Here is a 20,109-nt window from a genome sequence, read left to right as displayed (position 1 = left end):
CATCCCCCTGAAAAAGCGTGAGGTATAGAAGAACAGAATTAATGTAGTCGTCAAACCGCCTCGGTACGGTTAGTTAGCTGTCTCCGGTTGAGCTCGATTTCTGCAACACCCCGCCGAGGATTATAACAGCCCCATGTCTAGGCCTTGAAGTCGAAGGTAATAAAGGCAGAGGACGAAACAGAGAAGGAAAAATAATAAAGGTCTCTCTGGTCGTAGATCATGACATATCCGTCCAGTCGTGGGATGATAGCATGCGATGCTCAACCGTAAGCAAGTTCGAAACTGGATGCAAAGTTGGGTTCCGTCCGCTTAACCTCCTTGACCGGGTGAATCATCATCGGAGGCAGGCAAGGCCGGCCATGCATTTCCTCCCATTCCGGACCACCCAACCCCGTGTCGTAGAACCCGATCCAGTTGTTGTAAAGCCGGGGCGGGGCCTCGGCACGATAGTACCACGTCGAGCCCTGGTATCGGCGTTCCCGGCCCCAGCCCATGGGGCTGCCCTCGCCGCCGCTCGCGCCTCTGGGCCCGGGGTTGAACCACTTGGCGAGGAAGGTCCCGTTCCACGGCCGGTCGAACCAGACGGGGTGCGGCGCGAACACCGTCTTCATGCCGTGCAGGAGAGCGACCGTCTGCGGCGTCATTTCCGACGCGATGTGGTTGCCCCGCAAGTTCTCGACATGCATGATGTTGAGGAGATGCTTCGATACGCGCGACTGCGTGACGATGGTCGTACGGCGCGGGAGGTCAAGCTTGCCGTGGTTCTCATCGCTGTAGCCCCAGACGTGGTCGCGGATCACCCAGTTGCTGCCGACCGGGTCGAAGATGGGCCCGATGGTAATAAGATCCGCATCCTCGCCCACGCCCCAGCTGTAGTTGTCCTCCTCGGGATGGGACACTGGCGGCTTGGGTCCCACCGGCGTGATAAACGGCAGGTCGGGAGGACCCCAGACCTGGTGTCCCTTCGTCCGGCTCTCCACGTCGTTGCGGAAGTCGTGGTCGTAGTCCCCGTGGAAGGAGGGGATGTAGTAGCGCTCGTTGCGCTCCCAAAGCCCGCGGCGGGGCTGCTTCTTGGCGAAGGTGTCAAGTTTCTCGACCAAGTCGTAATGGTGGCCGGTGAACCGCGCATCCATCTCCCAGTTCCAGATGAAGTCGTACTCGGGAAAGTCCATGCTGAATTTCTGCACCGAAAGCCACTGGGCCGAATGCACGCTCCGCTCGTTTTCGTCCGTCATCTTGGTGTAAATTTCCCAGACGGAGTGGTCGTTCCAGAGAATCGTCATATCGTGGAACTCCTTGGGCACGTTCTCGTTCAGAACATACTGGAGAGTGTCCGTGTCGCCGAAAATATCCAGGGACGAGTCGCGGACGTGAAGAAGCAGGTACACGTGGTATTCGCCACCGGACCGCAGGGCCAGTTCAGAGACCAAGGCACGAATGTTCTGTTTGTCATTCTCCGAGTAGGTCTTGCCGGTATAGGATCGGAGCAAGATGGCGGAGCGTTTCTGCGGCGGGAGATGAGGACGGGCTATAGTGCTCCTGTTGCCACTAGCTATGTTGGGGTGGAGAGCATGCTGCCTCTTGGCCTTGCTCTTCCGACGAAGTGATTTTTCCCCCCTCAAGTCTCTAGCCGAGCCGGCCAGTTCGGGGTAGACGTCGAGATAGGGATTGGCTTCTCCCTCCAGATCGTAGCGGTCGCTGTTGAGCTCTACGCAGGTGTCCTGTAGCTCGCCCCAGTTGACGTTGTTCCAATTGATGGGATGGCCATCTTTAAGAACAGTGGTATGACCGTAGGGTCCGAGTCGGGTCTCTCGTTCAAAGCAGAGGTTGCCATCGATGTTGAGGGCGTCGAAGCTCCCAAAGCTTTCGGCAGGGAAGTCGTGGGGATGGCCCTTAAAAACAAGTATGTCCTCGACATAGTCGCCGGTGGCACCACGGCAGGGGACGTGGGTGCCACGATGTGTCCTCTTCCATTGGCTGCTCTGGTAGTCGGGATAGGGGTCATATGTGACGGGTCTGTCCATGGCAAAGCCGAGAGGCCTGTGTGACGCCTCTTTTAGGTCGGCAGCGTGTTCGGGTGCCCGAATGTCCTTGCTGATCAAGGTGGCCAGCGTATTGCCGTAGATGGCATCGTTTCCGGGAAGGCTGTGGCAGGACAAGTTAGAGCGTGGCCCCGACGTGCGAGTTTATTTGAGGCAGCAAGAAAAGAAGAAGAAAAGCAACGAAAGAAAGAGAGAAAAAAAGTGGATAAAAAAAAGTCAGGCACTTTACCTCTTCGCTCTCTCGTACTCGTAAGCAAACTCGTCTCTGAGAGCCTGTTCATGCTGCTCTCTTAAGTGCTTCTCCACCTCCTTCTCTAATTGTTGTTCGGTCCTGGGCCGCTCTGATTTGTGATCGCGGCTCCATGGAACAACATGGTAGCCATCTCTCGATGATTTGAAGCCGAGGAAGTAAATGGTAATAAGAAGCACGCCGACGGCAAGGACGAGCTTAGGACGCGGTCTCGGCGCCAACACGCCTCTTGACTGCGGCCGTAGCCTCTCAAATACTGGTCGAATTGCCATGGAAGGCAGGTGTGGGAGGTATGGGAGGAGGAGGAGGCGGAGGCGGAGAGCGATAGAGGCGCGCTAGTGGTCGTTATCTGTCGAGGTCGGTCAGGGCAAGATGACAGGTCGCGGAAGAAAGCGAAAACAAGAGAAGTGCCGATGGTGCCGAGTTAGGAAATCATGTTGTTGCAACTCGGACACATCGACTCTCAAACGTCGCGGATTAGAGACGGTCACGTCAGAACCGTCGTTTTCGGGGAAGACGAAATTGCAAGAAAAGGAAGCCGTCGCGTGGTATCAGGTGGTGACTCTTCTGCTTCTTGTTTTTTTCCTTCGCCTCTTTGTTCCTTTCTCCCCTGTCGAGCCGGGACAGGCAAATCGACGTTTTCGGGACGGGTAATTGTACAGTAACGAGTGGAACGACTTCTATCCAAGAAGCCTGGGAAAATGTTTGAGGATAAAATTGAACGATAGCCAAATAATGCAATTAGAGAAGGCTGAAAGCGGGTGAGATACACGAGGTGAAACGGCTTGCCCGTGAAACACCGCGAGGAATTGAAGCTCCAGGTGAGGAATGGGATGGGATGGGAAGAAGGGAAGGGGTCGCTTTGGGAGGGACTAGAAGAACCCGAAAGAAGGGGGCCAGGTACGGGGCGGGAGGGAAGGGGGTGGTTCCAATAATGGGGCTAATATATTGCATTATCAGTTCAGTGTTTTCAGTAAGATACGTATAGACCCTGTAGAAGGATTCTCTACCGTAGAATCAGCTACATTGATTAATCAGATGTGGGTCATTGTCATATCATATCTGTTGTGCTGACCTGACACTGCGGCGGCTGGGTACCCAGATTTGGTGGAGCAATTTCGAGACGCCCATAGCGTACACCGTAAAAGGTAAGCGATCCCATGTCTTCGAGATTTGACTGCACTCGCACTGGCAGCTTGGTGGTTTAATCTTGTGTTTTAATCTTGTAGGCAGGCATCCTGTCCTAGGTGAATTGGTTCGATTACGGAATAAACGGATAGTAGGGTTTGGAGGGAGTGAACCGGCTGACGACGTTGCTGACGCCGACGACTTACTGGGCGGTTCGACGATCGCCCGAGCCACTCATTCTCATACCGGCTAGGGACACTGATAGGCCCCTAGGGGCAAATCCATATTCAGAGGATAATTTTAAACTTTCCCCAATTGTTGCTCTCTTCTCAAGTAAGGTACCTACACTAGGTATTTTCTATTGTTTCGATTTTATTTCTCACTTTTACGCTCTACCCCGCCCTTTTTGTCTCTGGATGGTTTTCGTGTCTTCTCTCCCACGAAGCAAATACACACATTCTCTCCTTAGGAACTTGCTTTGATGGGTATCCCAGACCAATCCGATCCGTACATGGGTACCGACAGGCTATCTTACCTTAGTAATACAGTGCAGCTGCGATCCATGAAGGGTAGTTCCTAATAGGTCATCTCCTCTCTCGTATCAAGCTTCACAAAAGTCGCTCTACCCCATCTCGGTACGTGTAGAACTGTGCATGTGCCCCCCACATATGTTATATGAAGGCAATTTCCCCAAACCCGCCCATCTGCACATCTATCTGTCTCCCCCACCAATCACCCGCGATCTGTTGGAGTCATCGTCCATCGTCAAGTGCTTACTTCAGACTTTCGTCCGCCACCAACCTTCATGGTCTGCGAAGAATACGACCCACATTCACATGGTATGTATCGTATAAGTGCGAGCTGACCGAGTCGTTGCTATGAATAGCACAGCCAACGAACCCATTCCACATCAACGGTTACAGTTTGAAACTCATCTCGAGGGCGTTCGGCCGACCGCTTCAACAGTAAGCTTATGCAACGTCCAGTCCCTACGGAGTATGTACAACCACACCTTGTCCATCTCGCTTGCGTCGGTGGTGCAGCTGATTAAGCATGTGGGGTACTTGCGAGCTCGGGCACGTCCCATCCAACTCCACGGCCCATGGGCTAGGTAAGTCGGTAGGGCGGCGTGGGTATAATTACGAGACACTCAGAGACACCCACAGAGGGGGTTGTAGAAACTATTCGCGGAATATAGAGAACCGAGTGGACCATAAAAAAAGGAAGAGGAAAAAAAGCCGCTCTGAATTAAACTCCACCATGACATGGAGCTCTAGGTACAGAAAGGTCTTCCGAAACGCCAGAGGAAACCAGCTCACTAAGAGCAACCGTCCCATGCCTGTCTCGGACCGCATCTCAATTATCAAATATGTATTGCGAACCTTGCCACTCGTAACCCAACAATGCCACACCAAGAAGATAATGGGGTATACAAAGACCAAAATATACGACGAAGTCCTAAGAAGGACGGGGTATAGAGAATGAAAAAAAGAAGAAAGAAAAGAAAGAGTAAAAAAAGTCGGAGAACAAGAGAAGAAAAGAAAAAGACGCTCAATAGATCAAGTAAGGTGACACTCAGGGGAGGAAAAGGAGAAAAGGAAGAAAATGAGCGTGTCGTGCTCGTGAAATCGGAGTAGTGCTAATGTCAAAATATGGTCATAAATCATCCCATGTAAGGGACGTCCTCATCGTTTGCTGTCGCGAGCATACCTGCCCGCCATTGTCCGCTGCTGGACGAGGTCAGGCCTAGTATGGTAGTAGCTCTTACCAAGGGCAGACGCCTCTTCACATCATGCCCAGTCTCGTCATGCGCTTGTTCATCCTCGGCATCGGCGCGAGGTTGGGAGCCAGATTGGTTCCGGGCGCGACTCTCTGACCCCTCGGCAGGCCGACGGCCGGTCTAGGTCCGCCCATACCAGGAGGTCCTCCCCGACCACGGCCCATCGGCAGTCCCACGCCCGGTCCCATGGGCGGACGGGGGCCAGGACGTCCAGTATAAGCTCCATGAGGCGGAGCAGGCGACCTATTCATCGGTCGCCCCGGACCACTTTCCGGTCCAAAGGGGCCGAGCCCGTCCGCCATCCGCGGCTGTGGGTGCGGTGGCTGGTGCATACGCCTCCAAGCATCCTTTTCGCAGAACGCTTTGCCGTCGACGTCGAAATAGCCGTTGGAGAGGGGCACGCCGCAGTCGCCGCACCGGAAGCACCCGACGTGGTACTTGATCGTCTCTTCGTCCTCCAGATACTGGCCTTCGATGCCGCGGCCACAGCTGCCGCAGAGGCTGCCGTTCAGTTTGTGGTAGTGGACCTCGCAGTACGGCTTGTCGTCGAGCACGTAGAACTCGGCGGACGAGAACGGCTCCCGGCAGGTCGTGCACACGAAACACGCCTTGTGGTAGCGTCCCGTGAGGCGACCGTCCGCGGACGAAATGCTCTTGCCCTTGATGGCCTCGCCGCATGCCTTGCATGATCCCCTCGCCGACTGTACCGCCGGATCATGCGGATGCTGATGCTTATCAGACACCCCCGGCGCCGCTTTGGTTTGCGGCGACGAAGGGGCCAAGGGTCGGACATTTCGAGGTGGAGAGGGAGGAGATTCAAGATCGGGGGAGGACATGGGGGAAACGGCCGGAAGCGGTGGTCGGGGCACCGCATTCGGACTCCAGGAGTCGACAGGTCGCGCCAAGGGCGGGGGGGGCGAGACGTCGTCGTTCCGCGCGGATCCCATATTCGACATGGACGTCTCGAGGTCGTTCATGAGCTGGTCAAAGTTGCTCGTGTCCGACGGCTTCCTTCGGCTCTGCGATTTTTGGGGGCTCGACTGGGAGCTACTCTCCGAGCTTGACCCCCTTGGTCGACTAAAAGTCGAGTACCCCGACGATGCCGAGTCGGACGGCGAGTGGTACGGGTTTGCGCTGCCAAACTCGTCGGCCAGGTTGATGGACGGACCGTCCCTGCCTGCGGTTGCCGGTCGGAGCAGGCTCGTGCGGGGAGGAGGCATTCGCGAGGTGTCGGGACGCTGTTGTAACGATTCCGGTCGCGTGGTGGGCGCGGATGGGGTTCTCACCGGGGTTCTCACCGGTGGCCCCATGCGATCGTTGGGCCGGGGGAAGGTACCGGATCGGATTGCGCCGAAGGGTCGGGGTTCATAGTCGTCAGGTGATTGCGTGGGAGGTCCGAAGCCACCGTAGCCATTTTTCCTGGGCACCTTGGGCGGTGCGATTCCGGTATGGTTGTTCCCCAGGAAAGCAAAGCCGTCGGTTATGGGAGAGGGTGAGGCGGCCAATGGCTTGGCGGGCGGCACGAACGCGTCGTCGGGAGGTTCGATGGCCCTCGGGCTCGTCTTGGGGATCTCCAAGGTCACGTTCTCACGCGGCGTTGACTCATCTCTCGGCGGAAATGCGTTGTGCAGGGGTGACATCGCCGGCTTGGGTTCGGCCTCGAACGGACCGGGGGTAATCGTGTTCATTCTTTGGAGGAGGCTGCCTTGGCCCGGTGCTTTGTTGGGACCGCTAGCAGCTGTGGCAGGCGGGGTCTCCGCAATACTGGGGTCGCCGAAACCTCCGTAACCTCCGGGTCGTTTTCCCGCGTGGGGTGAATAAGTACTACTATGATCGGGGCCGATCTGAGGTGGAAAGTAGTCGTCCGACCTATAGGGTGCGGGAGTTCGGGGGGAAACGGCATGAGACCCCGTTGCATTGCTCATGGGGGTCATCTGACCATTTGTCACAGAAGGATGGTCTTCTTTCGCAGTTAGCATCCGGTTGGGGAGATGACGAGCGAATATGGGAGGACTTGCTGGCAGCTATTGTATCGACCCTCGGAGGTGGAATGCGGCCCGGTCTGCTCTCATTGGGGGGGAGTGGACGGTCCAATGGGCGGAAGCTGTCAGGTGCGGCTACTGGTGGTGAAGCTAGAGACAACGAAAAATAGTTAGCAACGGGATGACAAAAAGGAGGCTACAAGAGCAAAACCCAGGCGGTTACGTACTGCTTAGTGCGTCTGGCTGACAGATGTGCTCCCCCATCAGGGAGATCTCAACCTGGGCACCACAGGATGAGCATTTGATGGCTGGCATCAGGCTCGACTCCCTCTGGGCAGCCATAGTTATCGCGTATCTCTCGAGGTGTGTTCTCTCAACGCGATCCAAGTTTAGCCTCGAAAGGATGGCATTGGCAGGAGGGAGTTGCCTCTTGTTCGGGTAGAGTTGGCTACTGGGAGCGGTTCGAGAAGGGAAGTGTATAAATAGAACGTCGATTCAAAGCGCGCCCGCGCAAGGGACGAAAGCTCCTGAACGTCTACCTCGTGACCCTTTTGACCTTTGTCCTGCTCGGGCTTCTCTTTTGTGTTGAGAAGGGTATATGATTGCTTGATGCGTAGAGAGACAATGACGAGGCAATTGTTATTATTATTATTAGGCTTTGTTGGCAACAAACACACGCTGCGTTCGGTATTCGGATGTTTGAACAGCCCCGTCTTTGTAGCGTCGGATCCTCATGCAAGTCGTTTGGGATTGGAGGTGGGAGATGCCCTGTGCCACGACCGACAAAATCGGGATGTCGCGCTTTGGTTCGGGTCCAAGAGTCAATCGTCAGGCTATGCAAGAAGGGAGGAGGATAAAATGGGAGGCGAAAAAGAAAGGAAGGAAAAAGAAGGTCTGTCTGTCCCGAGACGAAGGACACAAGGACGGTGAGATGCTCGAATGCATAAGAGGATGCTGCCGTTGCAGCTAACGTCTCGAATATTGCGGAGGCCATCAGGGATGTTTGTACGTGTACAAAGTATGGGGCACAAAAGGCGAGACTTGGCCGTCTTCCTTGAACCCCTGGTCGTTGCGACTTTTACCCCTGACGATTTGTCCTCGTTCGTCGATATCAGGGACGTTTGGGTTGTGTTAGGGAAGTTAGAGGGGGCGTTACGAGTGGCTTATAGGTGGGTTAAGGTCATGGATCCACGAATACTAACGCTTTTTGGGACACTTCCCCCACCCCTTCCCCCTGGCTACATTACTTCTCTTGGCTCTGGCCCCTGGCTGGCTTTGCTCTTTTGCTTTGTTCCTGAATGGGCACTAGTGGACTCCGTTGTACATAAGGTACATATCCAAATCGGGCTTTGAGTGGTTTGCACAACTGGTGGCTTTCACGATGTACAACGTAATCTGAGCTGGGGGGCATCGCATCTGCTGGGTGCTGAGGACGGTCAAGTGCTTATTCCTAATTAATTGATTACTTGGTAGTTGAGCGAATGTAAGCGACGAGAGTCGACAAGTTGGATTCCAGGCGCACCGAAGCCGCCCCCATAACATAGGTAACCTTGGCGCTGGTAATTGCGGATTAGATGGGTGCAGATACAAGGTGAAGTAAGGTACGAAGTGTGCCAATAGGAGTGCCGATATGCTTCGTACGAAAAGTCCGTACACATACTCCTCCGTATACACCTCCGTACGCGGTACGTATTTTACCTGCCTATTGGAGTGGGAAATGAAATGACTGACTTCGTGTATGAAGTTGGAAGGAAATAACTGAAGGAATATCCGCCTGTTGGCGGTGCTGTTTGGTTCGACCAAAGAGTCGTCAAATTACGAATAATACTTCGTAGAAATCAATGATCAGGAAACAAGCAGACTCCGGAACAAAAAAAAAATATAAGGTCAAATCTTCCACAATTGCTGCATACTGTAGGCCACACCTCAAAATTTGTTTTCGTCTGTTTATTAGATCGGTTATTTATGAGAACATATGATCCGGAAGGTCTTTGGAGAACCCGCAAAATAAACTCGTTCCAGCAAAAGCGCCATGGTCTACGGAGTAATTCGGCAGACGTGCGGATACTCGCTTCCAGGTTTCGAGCCATAGTAAGAAACTACCTAAAGGTACGGATACCGCTGGCCGCTTTTCTGTCTTTCCATGCTCTTGATTCTCATTCATGGCTGTACTGACATGACTTATTCGTACGTACTCTGCTCCTGAATACAGCCCAAATCGTTTTGCCGACGTGGCATGAGGCTACGGAATAAATAAATAAATAAATAAATAAATACATACAAAACCCTGGTTCGTCAACAGACGAGTTACTTTACAAAGTATTCGCATGCTCTTTGATATGCCCTTGCTGCGGATGGCAGCGTGGCTACAACCTGACGGACTGAACGGCGGCGTGGATGCCGCGCTCAGAAAGCAGTAGACATGCTGAACAACGTGTCTCGATACCTACAACGCACACCTCCATGGGTAATTACTCTATACATCATGGAAACGGTGTGAATTCAGGAGGACGACATGTCACTCGAACCGAACTTCGAAAAAGCCCAGAATTAGACCCCACCTCACCTATCGGTAGCTCCACCGCCGAGATGGGGGCCACGTACACTACTTTGCGCGGAGAACAAACCAGCACAGTCGCCGTGGTAATACGAATAGGTAGTTACAGACGGTTCGTACTTTCTTCTCGATTCTGGTCCCCTTGGTAAAAAGTACGCTACTTTGTAATTAGTTCCAGGTTTACATACAACTTACCTAAGGTACCTACCTAAGCAACCTTACCCAACGTACAAAGTGTAATATGGACATGCCTCCCGGCTATATCTTAATACCTCGTGGGCAAAACGGACCAACGTGATGTTTTATAAGGATCTGTTCCTAAGGCGTCCAGTCAGTCATTCCGGTTTTGAAGGTGCTAGCTAATTCGGAAGCTCGTGATTACCGACAGGGGGCGAGCCTATCCTAAACCGGCACAGACGCATTTCGATCCATTTCGACCATTGACTGGATCCACTGGGGATGGAGCGGGATGAGCCCCTACGCTGCACGACACTTAGATGGATGTTCTTCGGATGTTTCTCGAGCCTATGAGGTTTCAGTTTGCAACAAATCGTCCAGCTCACGCTTCCTCCTGGTCCGTGTTCAGATTGGTCGATCCTCATCAGCACTCAAGGTGACGTTAATATCGAGATCAACAAATCATCTCCACGATATCCACTTCCCAAGCCAAGCTTTTTATTTTACTGTCCGGCTATCGTACATCGTACTCTGTAATTACGAAGTTACATGGTGCCTCAACTCAATCGACCAGCGATGCTGCGAGAAGGGTCGTGACTCGTCCTCTTTCTTATTATTATTAACCGCCCACTCTTCTCTTCTCCGAGAGGACGCCCGGAGATTTTCCCCATTGGTATAGTACTTGGTAGATCCGGCACTTCACCTCGAGGGCTACCCGTCCAGATGATCAATCTACGGATATTTACGCAAGGGAAACTGGCTGTACGTTGTATCTGACCAAGCGTCACTTCAGGGGACGTAGAGACCCTCCCGTTGAGTCCCTGTCCCTCCTTGCCATGCCACGGGATTATGGAGGAGGTCCTGCGAAGTACAACGAAATAATGCCGAGCGCAAGTCCGTCACTTGTAATCTCATGCCAACTGGCAGGTTTCCACAGAAACCCCTATTTCTCGACAAGGATTCTGTGGATAGCGCAGAATTGGCCGAGCCAAGTAAGCAGTATAATGCCCAGATGGGGGGTCTTGCGGCGCCGATCGAAGCTCTCCGTCACACCAACTGGCCATTCCTCCAGTTTCCCAAGAATACCTACCTACAACATACGTGCGTTGTAGGTATTGCGGCCTGCGGTGCCGCGTAAGTACGTTGTAGGTATCACGGGGGAGAAGGGGATTTGTCTCCCTGATGATCGCGAATGATCATCAGGGCCCCGGGCCGCGCAGAGAAGGGTGCATCCATGGGCGATCTCTCGAAGTGAACCCACTCAAGCACAGTTGAACCAACTGCTTCGTACAACGTACGTGCGATATGTGGCCATGAAAGTAAGAAGGAATCCGGTGCCAAAGCCCGCATCTTTCCGTCAAAGACGTGGACAGGAGGTGCGCATCTAGGCCGGTAGCGTTAGTGGGCTCGAGAGAAACGGAACCGTGAGCTAGTACAGAATAAGGTTGGTGTTCATCGACGATATTCGACGTCTGGGACCATACGGTTTTGGTCTATTAAATAAAATGTGGCGTCGTCACATAGACCCAAGGTTCAGTCCATGTCGGTTAAAGGTTACCGTGGCAGCGTACCATAACACGACAACAAGAAAAATGAGCCGTGACTTGCTCGGCCGTTAGTTGGTAGGTATAAGAATCGAAATTCGGTTGTAAGTTGTAACCCAAGCGTCAACCGAGCCCAGAGAAAGCCATGGAATGTGACTCCATTGGTGGCAACTCAGAGCGTCAGTTTGAGATAGGGAGCGAGCACGCGATCTTGAACTTCAAAGGGGTTAGGCCGTGTACGTATAGGTATCTGAGAACGGCGGGGTCCGAGGTTCGTGGGGGGGCCCCGGACCGACCCTCGGTGGTCTGACTCTGACTATTGGACGCGACGAATGTCGGTGTGTGCATTGGTAGGTATGTATGTCCGCAAGCTTTGCAGAAATGCAGTCCGAATGAGGGTTTCTGACCTTTTTATCCAAGTATGACGGACGGATGTACGGCTTTCAGACTGCAGCCAAGGAAGCGTGGCATGGCATGTAGGTCCCGAGATGTTTGAAGCGGTGAGGACACATGAAAGAAAACTGAAGGAAAGGAAGGAGCTAAAAGAAGGAAAACGTTGAAACTACCTTACAGTTAGTTCCCTTGGACGGCAATGGAGGTAGTGCTATACCACAAACAAGTGTATGCCTGGGCAAAAGGGGCAAGCAGCAATGGGGCACGATGACGGCCGAAACTGAGCTTTCTTGAGAGGGCAACATCAGGTCAAGTTCGTATTCGTATGAGGTACGAAGTATGTGGAGGTTGAAGGTTGACCCGGTCCGATATCGATATCGAGACTCTCTGCATGAGACCAACCCACAACTTGCAGAGATGGCGGTCGGCTGTCATCGACGATCATCCATGGGGGTTGGGCGTTGCTGCAGGATCCGTAGTCATCCGTAGTCACCCGAGAGCTGCGTCTCGAATGCCGCCGAGGAACCCAATTTACCAATCAAGTTTCGAGCCATCAAAGTAGTGGGTAGGTACCTAGGTAAGGTAGGTAGCTTAGTCGTGCGAAGTGAAGTGCGAAGCAGTGCCGTGGCACGGTGGACAGCATGCCAGCGTTAGCTTCAAGTTTGATGTGTGGGTTTGCAGCTCCTTTGTAGGTGGTTTTTACGTTGAAACAGGAATAGGCGACTCCTTGTCCCTCGTCTCTGCGGCGAAGGGGCAGGGAGGGGCAAGCGTTATCGATAGCGATAGGGTCTTGGGAGGGTTAAGGTACCTAGGGTACCTAAGGTACCTTATCGATAACAATTGGTTGGTCCTGGGTCCTGGGTCCCCTTATCTGCCAAGCTGGATCTGCCTATCCTATCGCAGGCCATCTCGCAGAGAGGGGGAGGGGTAAAAAGAAGTCAACAGAAGCAGAAGAGAAAACCGTTCCTCGGAAACATTGAACACCTCCACCAGCTCACGATATCCATATCCGCTATATCCGGGCCAAGCAAAATACTTCATACACTACGTCGAATAGGGCCACTATACAGTATTAACCGCTGTCAAATCTGTTTATCCAGAGTCAAATCAATGTTCGAAAACCATGGAAGATTCGACCCATCCATAATAATTCTGCCAGTCCTCTCGTTTCTTCATTTGTGCTCAATGCAGCCAAGAATAGGTCATGTTGAGTTGTCCCTATTGTCCCTGCTGTCCCCCTATCATATGTCCGCGATGAGTTGCTCTTACGCGTTTTGTGCCTTTTGGCGCCAACCACGAAGAGGGGCATGAAGTAAGAACTCGGCTGTAATGAGGCACAGATACTCAAATATGGTTGTACAACGTACAACGTACAACATACAACGTACAACGTGCGGATACTTTGTATAGCTTGAAATCAAAGACTCCACATGGGCGAACGCATCGTCGACTAAAGTTTCTTCTACCTTGGTCTGCTCACCGCCAACGAGTACCGGACCGGGTTCCTCCTGCCACCCGACCCCCGAATGCTTGGTAAAATGGCTTTCTCGACGTAGCATACGGAGTTCAGGCAGTACAGACACTGTACCAGAGTGTTGTGTAGCCGACTAGCGCAAAAGCCAACAACGGGGAACGGGGACCATGGCGCGGAAGGTGTAAACGTTGAGACTATATGAACCAACGGCCCACCTCTTCCCCTTATCGTAGTTTTTCCTTTTCTTTTTTTTTTCTTTCCCTTCTTCTCTTCCATCATCGAAACACCAATCGCCAGCAACTTAATTGCGCACAAAAACGCCGTCTTCTCGACCACCGTCCATCACCACTACCCCCCCAAAACCCTTTCCAACAGACCGATCGCACTTTCGAGTCGCGATCACCCCCGTCGTCAAGACGTTCTCCAACCTCCTCAACTCGTATGTTGCGTTATTTCTTCTGCATTGCCACCCCTCTGTCCCATGAAGGTCACAGCGATCACGCCATGTCTTTCATCTCTTGCCGGGTCAGCTTGCTAACCTTCCATTTCCTCCAGGGTCCATCACCCGTTCGCAGGAGGCCGCCGTTCTACCGCTCCCGGGAGATCAGCGGACTCGGCCTTCGATCATTAAAAGAGAAACCCGCGTGGTAACTCGCCAAATAGCTACTTAAATTTCTCAACCTACTTCTCTTTTTTATCGAACCGGCCACGCCCGCACTCCTTACAAGTCAAGTCAACATGGCTCCCCACGCTGACTCGGGCTCCCTGAACGGAGATGGACCTGCCAACGGCCACAACGGCACCGCCGCCGCCGCCCGCTCGGATCTTTTCACGGTGAACTCGGCTAATGTCACCTACTCGGAGACGGATATCCTGTCCAAGTACACGTACCGCACCACCGACGTCACCAAGGACGACAGCGGCAAGTATGTCGCCACACCCAAGGAGACGGTGTACGAGTTCAAGACGGACCGCAAGGTTCCCAAGCTCGGCATGATGCTTGTCGGCTTGGGCGGAAACAACGGCACCACGGTCACGGCCGGCATCATCGCCAACCGTCGCAACCTCGCCTGGGAGACGAAGGAGGGCACCCGCGCCGCCAACTACTACGGGTCGGTCATCATGGGCTCGACCATCAAGCTCGGCACCGACGCCAAGAGCCGGAGGGAGGTGAACATCCCGTTCCACGACATCCTGCCCATGGTGCACCCCAACGACCTGGTCATCGGCGGCTGGGACATCAGCAAGATGAACCTGGCCGAGGCCATGGACCGCGCGCAGGTGCTCGAGCCGACGCTCAAGCAGCTGGTCCGCAAGGAGATGGCGTCCATGGTGCCCCTGCCCAGCATCTACTACCCTGACTTTATCGCGGCCAACCAGGAGGACCGCGCCGACAACGTGCTCCCCGGCAGCAAGGCGTCGTGGGACCACGTCGAGCAGATCCGCAAGGACATCCGCGACTTCAAGGCGGCGAACGGGCTGGACAAGGTGATCGTGCAGTGGACGGCCAACACGGAGCGGTATGCCGACATCATCCCGGGGGTCAACGACACGGCGGACAACCTGGTGCGGGCGATCAAGGAGGGCCACGAGGAGGTGTCGCCGTCGACGGTGTTCTCGGTGGCGTGCACGCTGGAGGGCGTGGTGTTCATCAACGGGTCGCCGCAGAACACGTTCGTGCCGGGGGCGATCGAGCTGGCGGAGCGGCACGGCGCGTTCGTGGGCGGCGACGACTTCAAGTCCGGGCAGACCAAGATGAAGTCGGCGCTGGTGGACTTTTTGATTAATGCCGGCATCAAGCTGACGTCGATTGCGAGCTACAACCACCTCGGCAACAACGACGGCAAGAACCTGAGCTCGCAGAAGCAGTTCCGGTCCAAGGAGATCTCCAAGTCCAACGTGGTCGACGACATGGTCGAGGCCAACACGGTGCTGTACGAGGAGGGCGAGCACCCGGACCATTGCGTCGTCATCAAGTACATGCCGGCGGTGGGCGACGACAAGCGCGCGCTGGACGAGTACTACGCCGAGATCTTCATGGGCGGGCACCAGACCATTTCCATCTTCAACGTGTGCGAGGACTCGCTGCTGGCGTCGCCGCTCATTATTGACCTTGTTCTCATCGCCGAGCTGATGACGCGCATCCAGTGGCGCACCCAGGCCGACGGCGACTTTAAGAGCTTCCACAGTGTGCTCAGCGTGCTTAGCTACATGCTCAAGGCGCCCCTGACGCCGCCTGGGACGCCCGTGATCAACGCGCTCGGCAAGCAGCGGGCGGCGCTGATTAACATCTTCCGGGCTTGTGTCGGTCTCGAGCCTGAGAATGACATGACCCTCGAGCACAAGCTGTTCTAAACTGACTGCGGATGGGTAGATGGAGGGGTGGAGGGATGGACTCTTCAAAAACCACTAGTCTTTATCTTACAAAGTGCGCCATTTCGCTGTGTATATCTGCGAGTCCCGGTCCTATGCGGTTAGGGGCTACAGATTGCAGGTGACCAATAAAACTCAGTCTTTACCGTGCTTTTCTTTGCCGAGACTTTTCTTGTGATGCAATCCTCGTCCTCTATCCACCTGTATTCTATGAGTCTCCGTCTCGGCTTTTCTCCCGAGGTTGACATGTGGTGCGAGGCGAGCTTGTCGGACTCGGGTACGAAGTGTCCGCGGAGGCAGAATGTTGCAAATACGAAAAGCCGACATGTTGTACTTGCGCATACCCGAGACTACAGTTCAACTGACCATTGCCCCCCCCTGCCGACCTGACCATTGCCCCTGTGCTACCCCCCTGCTAGCGTAAAGTTCACCTGACCTGACTATTGCTATAGGCTTTAGACCTCGCCCGACCATTGCTCGCCAAGCCAGTACTAAAAGAAGAAAAGAAAAGGGGAAAAGTCACCCGGCAATTATGTACCGCGACTCCGTGATCCTGAAGCATTGACCACCCAGTTTTGATTAAGCTTAAACATGTCTGCTAATGGCTGTCCTTGTCCCTTGTCCCCTGACCTTTGAGGGGGAAAAGGAAAAAAAAAGAAAAAAAAGAACAAAAAGAAGAAAAGGAAGAAAAATAAGAAAAGAAAAAAGGACAAAAGCCGACGCCAAGGGGGAGCGATGTGACGACATGAGACAGTACGAGATGAAGAGTTGGGATTGGTCTCTTGAAATTTCTTGTCCTTTTTTATGCATTTATTTTAGTTTCTTCTTTTGTCTCTGATAGTTTCTCAACTTTGATTGCATTCCCGATGGCCAATGTCTTACACCCTCAATGATAGCTAGGACCAAGGAGAGATCCGTTCCACCCCTAGACGCTTGTCTGCCACCGTCTCTTTACTCGGATCTTCCCTTTTCACCCCTCCTTCTCCCTGCCTCCCTTCGAAATCGCGTCCATTTCCATCAAGGACAACCCATGTGTGTTCTCGTCCTCCTCCACACCAGACACAGTCAACAGTCGTTGGACAACAACTACGATGCGGCTCTCCGCGCTTACGAGGGCCTTTGGGGCGGCTTCGGTTGCGTTTGGTACGTGCACTCGTCAACTTCTACACCGTGTTACTATGTGGTCAAATCGACCAGGGCTCCGGTTATCTGTCGAGGAATCGTCGGGTTTTGATCAAGCGACTCTCCCAAAGTATCCGAGCTTTGAAGAAGGGAAAGAAGGGAAAGAAGGGGAAAAAAAAGGAGGAAGAGGGAGAAAAGACAAAAGTCGAAACACGGGCATTCCCACAGCTAACAATGATCTGCGTCTTCGCATACAGCCACCTTCTTCCCCCTCCCCACAGTCGCCCAGAGCAGCAGCAACAACGACAACAACAACAACGACAATAGCCACGGCCAATCCACCTTCGTCACCAAAGACAACCTCCTCGCCTTCGCCATAACCGCCCCCGACTCCGCCGGCCGCGGCCTCTACTTCTCGCTCCGCGTCCACACGAGCCGCGCCTGGGGCGCCGTCGGGCTCGGCAAGGAAGACATGCCCGGCTCGCTCATCTTCCTGCTCCACCTCAACGCCGCCGGCGACAACGTCACCTTCTCCCCGCGGACGGCGCGCGGCCGCTACGAGCCGGAGCATTTCGCCGCGCTGGAATACGACCTGCTCGACGGCACGGGCGTCGACGAGGGCGGCTACATGACCCTCAACGCGCGGTGTCGGGACCACTGCCGCTCGTGGCCCGGGGGTGCCGTCGACGCGTTCGACCCGGACCAGAAGGCTATTTACGCGCTGGGCGCGCTGGGCGCCCCCGTGCGCGATGATGACCCGGACGCGCCGCTTGGGATTCATCGCGACGTCGGGGTTTTCCATATCGATTTGCGCCGCACGAATGACGTCGCGGGGGAGGAGGTGGCGACGCGGCTGGATGACGACTCGGTCACGAGGGGCGCGGTGCTGGTTCGGTCTGGGAGGGGGGGGAACCGCCACTTGCAGTCTACGTTTCATGCGATTTTCATGATCTTCGCCTTTTTGGGACTCCTCCCCGCCGGTATCGTTCTGATTCATATCGGGGGTTGGGTCCGATGGCACATCTTCATCCAGGTGGTGGCTTTTGTCTTTGTCGTTGTTGGAGTCGGCTTGGGCGTCTCTACCAGCTTGCTCTACCAGCGGGTAAGTAAAAGGGGGGAGAGAGAGGGAGAGAGGGAGAGAGGGAGAGAGGAAGAGAGAGAAAAGGAGCTCGCTGACATTTTTGTTCCATCATAACAGGCCCGCAATTTTAGAGATCCGCATCAGATCATCGGCCTCTTCGTCTTTGGCGTCTTTCTCATCCAACTCGGCCTCGGCTTCACCCACCACACTCGCTTTAAGAAGAATGCCGGCGTGCCAACCAAACTGGCCCTGCCCCATATGATCCTCGGCCACTTTATTGTTACCTTGGGCATTTCTAGCGCATTCCTGTAAGTCTCCGTCTTTCTTTTCCCCTTTCCACTGCCATTTGACTCCACAGCCCTTCCCAACAGAACTCGTCGGACTGAACCCCCCCTCCCCCCCTCCACAGCGGCTTCCCATTCGCCTTGAAAGGGCAATACATGTACGTCCTCCTCGGCCTCACCATCCTCGTCACCACCGTCGTCTTCGGCCTCATGTTCTTCAAGAAGTGGCTCCAGCGCCGGGCCAACCGCGGACAGCCCACGTCCTCGCAGCAGCAGCAGCCGTGGCGCGCGCAAGCCGGCGCCAACGTGGCACCCCGCGCGGGCTGGGGATCTACCGAGACCCCGACGCATTCTCCTCCCCGCGCCTTCGGGTACCAGCCGACAGGCCAGTCTTCCCCCCAGATCAGGCTATCGGACATGTCTTCGCAGACTTCCCTGGGAGGTGGCGGGCCAACGAACGACGACCTGGGGCCGGCACATACACCGAAGGCCATGCTATGACGGGGGTTTCTTACTCGAAGAAGGGTAGATAGATGTAATATTCTGATCTGGTGGTTTCCCGTTCCGAGGAGTGGACTGGACTCCTCGGAAGCCGGGTGCGTCGGGCCTTTATCGTTTTAGGTTTGGCGTTGGGAGTTGTTGGCATGGGCATGCATATATATATGAGTTTATGGTTCAGGGGCCTCGGGAGGTGGGATTCGGCATTTTGCTATGTTGGAGAGCGTGGGAGTCATGAGCTTGCATGTTTTTTTTTTTTTTTTTTTTCCCCCCCCCCCCCCCTTCTTTTCCGTCGGTTTCCGCACTCTTTCTCCGAGAAGACATGTGGGATAGAATGGTTGATCTCGATAAAGACGGGGGCGATGGCGTGGCACAGGGACAAGATGACGAATTCTGCAATTTCCCCAGCCTGTCTTTACCATCGAACATGACCGAGAATCATGACCGATATGATATGTCCGTACTTCTTTTCACTGCATTATACTCTCACATTCACATCCCACCATCCGCAAGACATGTGTCTTTGAGCAAACTCCCCCCCCAAGTTCCCCTTATTAACCCCTGTCCATAGGCCGGACAACGTCCGAGGTCGGTCAGGAACTGAGAGCGACCAACTACTGACAGACAGGACACGACAGACACCGAATATTCAGCTAGACTGAGAGAGCTGCTGCACAAGCTATCCCCTCTTGACTTCTCTTTCCCTTCTGATACCTACCTTTTTGCTCTCGTACATTTTCCATTGCTTGACGCTGAGGATAACACACGTCATACGATCCCTTAAGCCTTCAGGCCTACATCCGTGGCTCGCTGCCAAAGGAACAGGAGAATTTTCAATTACTCTTAACGTTTGGCCTTTTCATCCCGGAAGAAAGTTCGAGCCCCCCCTTTTGTGCCGGATGAGCCGGCGAGACTACGACCGACTTCCGGTCCAAGATGATAGCGATTCGGAGAACGAAGACGGGAATGGTTCGGATGATGAGGGTGGCTCAACAGATACCACACCACTTCGTTCTCAATCCCACCTGAGCTATCTAACTGAGCCGCCCCAGCACGGTAGAGATCCAGCCACCGTCAATGCCCGCCTATCCGGCCCGTACCGAACGTTGACCTTACTCGCTCCACCACTTTCATGGCCTACTCGTCATGACTTGCAGGCGCCGTACTTCCCGTTGGCCTAGGGATCCAAGATCCGATCTGCTTCGTGCTCCTCATCGCGATGCGCCCAACATGGCTTCCCCTCCTTCCCGAGATGATTTTCTCTAAAATCGGAAAGGAAAGGAAATTGAGGAATTAATTAGGAGGACGGCTGGCAACACCTGACACCTGTGCATCTACGACGTACGTCGGATTCGCTCAATTTCTCCACCTTGATTGAATTGCCACTGTTGATTGGTCCCCTGTACGCTTGAGAGTGCCCCACC

General features: G+C 54.1%; 5 protein-coding genes across 5 annotated transcripts; 3 read left to right on the top strand and 2 right to left on the bottom strand.

The window, feature by feature from the left end:
* Window positions 1-3: 3 nt before the first annotated feature.
* SODALDRAFT_376919 (hypothetical protein) lies at window positions 4-3,658 on the bottom strand (the record flags this gene model as incomplete). Its single annotated transcript, XM_028614862.1, has 5 exons — window positions 4-2,145; window positions 2,272-2,627; window positions 3,065-3,164; window positions 3,368-3,487; window positions 3,627-3,658. 5 exons carry the CDS (start codon window positions 3,656-3,658, stop codon window positions 261-263), a joined length of 2,493 nt encoding a protein of 830 aa, XP_028469026.1. The 3' UTR covers window positions 4-260.
* A 1,397-nt stretch (window positions 3,659-5,055) lies between these two features.
* Window positions 5,056-7,486, bottom strand: SODALDRAFT_114642 (hypothetical protein). Its single transcript, XM_028606582.1, has 2 exons — window positions 7,410-7,486; window positions 5,056-7,332 (listed from the first exon to the last, which is right to left on the bottom strand). The coding sequence occupies exon 2, from the start codon at window positions 7,177-7,179 to the stop codon at window positions 5,206-5,208; it is 1,974 nt and encodes a 657-aa protein (XP_028469025.1). The 5' UTR covers window positions 7,180-7,332; window positions 7,410-7,486; the 3' UTR covers window positions 5,056-5,205.
* Window positions 7,487-12,244: 4,758 nt separating this feature from the next.
* Window positions 12,245-13,978, top strand: SODALDRAFT_357243 (hypothetical protein; the record flags this gene model as incomplete). The annotated part of the gene is made up of 7 exons (XM_028613980.1): window positions 12,245-12,313; window positions 12,343-12,414; window positions 12,494-12,522; window positions 13,310-13,405; window positions 13,445-13,506; window positions 13,703-13,766; window positions 13,822-13,978. The coding sequence occupies 7 exons, from the start codon at window positions 12,245-12,247 to the stop codon at window positions 13,976-13,978; spliced, it is 549 nt and encodes a 182-aa protein (XP_028469024.1).
* Window positions 13,679-15,693, top strand: SODALDRAFT_330934 (myo-inositol-1-phosphate synthase). The gene is made up of 2 exons (XM_028611328.1): window positions 13,679-13,766; window positions 13,883-15,693. The coding sequence occupies exon 2, from the start codon at window positions 14,066-14,068 to the stop codon at window positions 15,680-15,682; it is 1,617 nt and encodes a 538-aa protein (XP_028469023.1). The 5' UTR covers window positions 13,679-13,766; window positions 13,883-14,065; the 3' UTR covers window positions 15,683-15,693.
* A 1,098-nt stretch (window positions 15,694-16,791) lies between these two features.
* On the top strand, window positions 16,792-18,688 carry SODALDRAFT_322399 (CBD9-like protein; the record flags this gene model as incomplete). The annotated part of the gene is made up of 4 exons (XM_028609719.1): window positions 16,792-16,843; window positions 17,080-17,924; window positions 18,021-18,211; window positions 18,313-18,688. The coding sequence occupies 4 exons, from the start codon at window positions 16,792-16,794 to the stop codon at window positions 18,686-18,688; spliced, it is 1,464 nt and encodes a 487-aa protein (XP_028469022.1).
* Between the last annotated feature and the right edge of the window lie 1,421 nt (window positions 18,689-20,109).

This window comes from Sodiomyces alkalinus, assembly GCF_003711515.1.
Source record: "Sodiomyces alkalinus F11 unplaced genomic scaffold SODALscaffold_2, whole genome shotgun sequence".
Taxonomy (NCBI): domain Eukaryota; kingdom Fungi; phylum Ascomycota; class Sordariomycetes; order Glomerellales; family Plectosphaerellaceae; genus Sodiomyces; species Sodiomyces alkalinus.
This window is presented reverse-complemented; position numbering and strand designations above follow the sequence as displayed.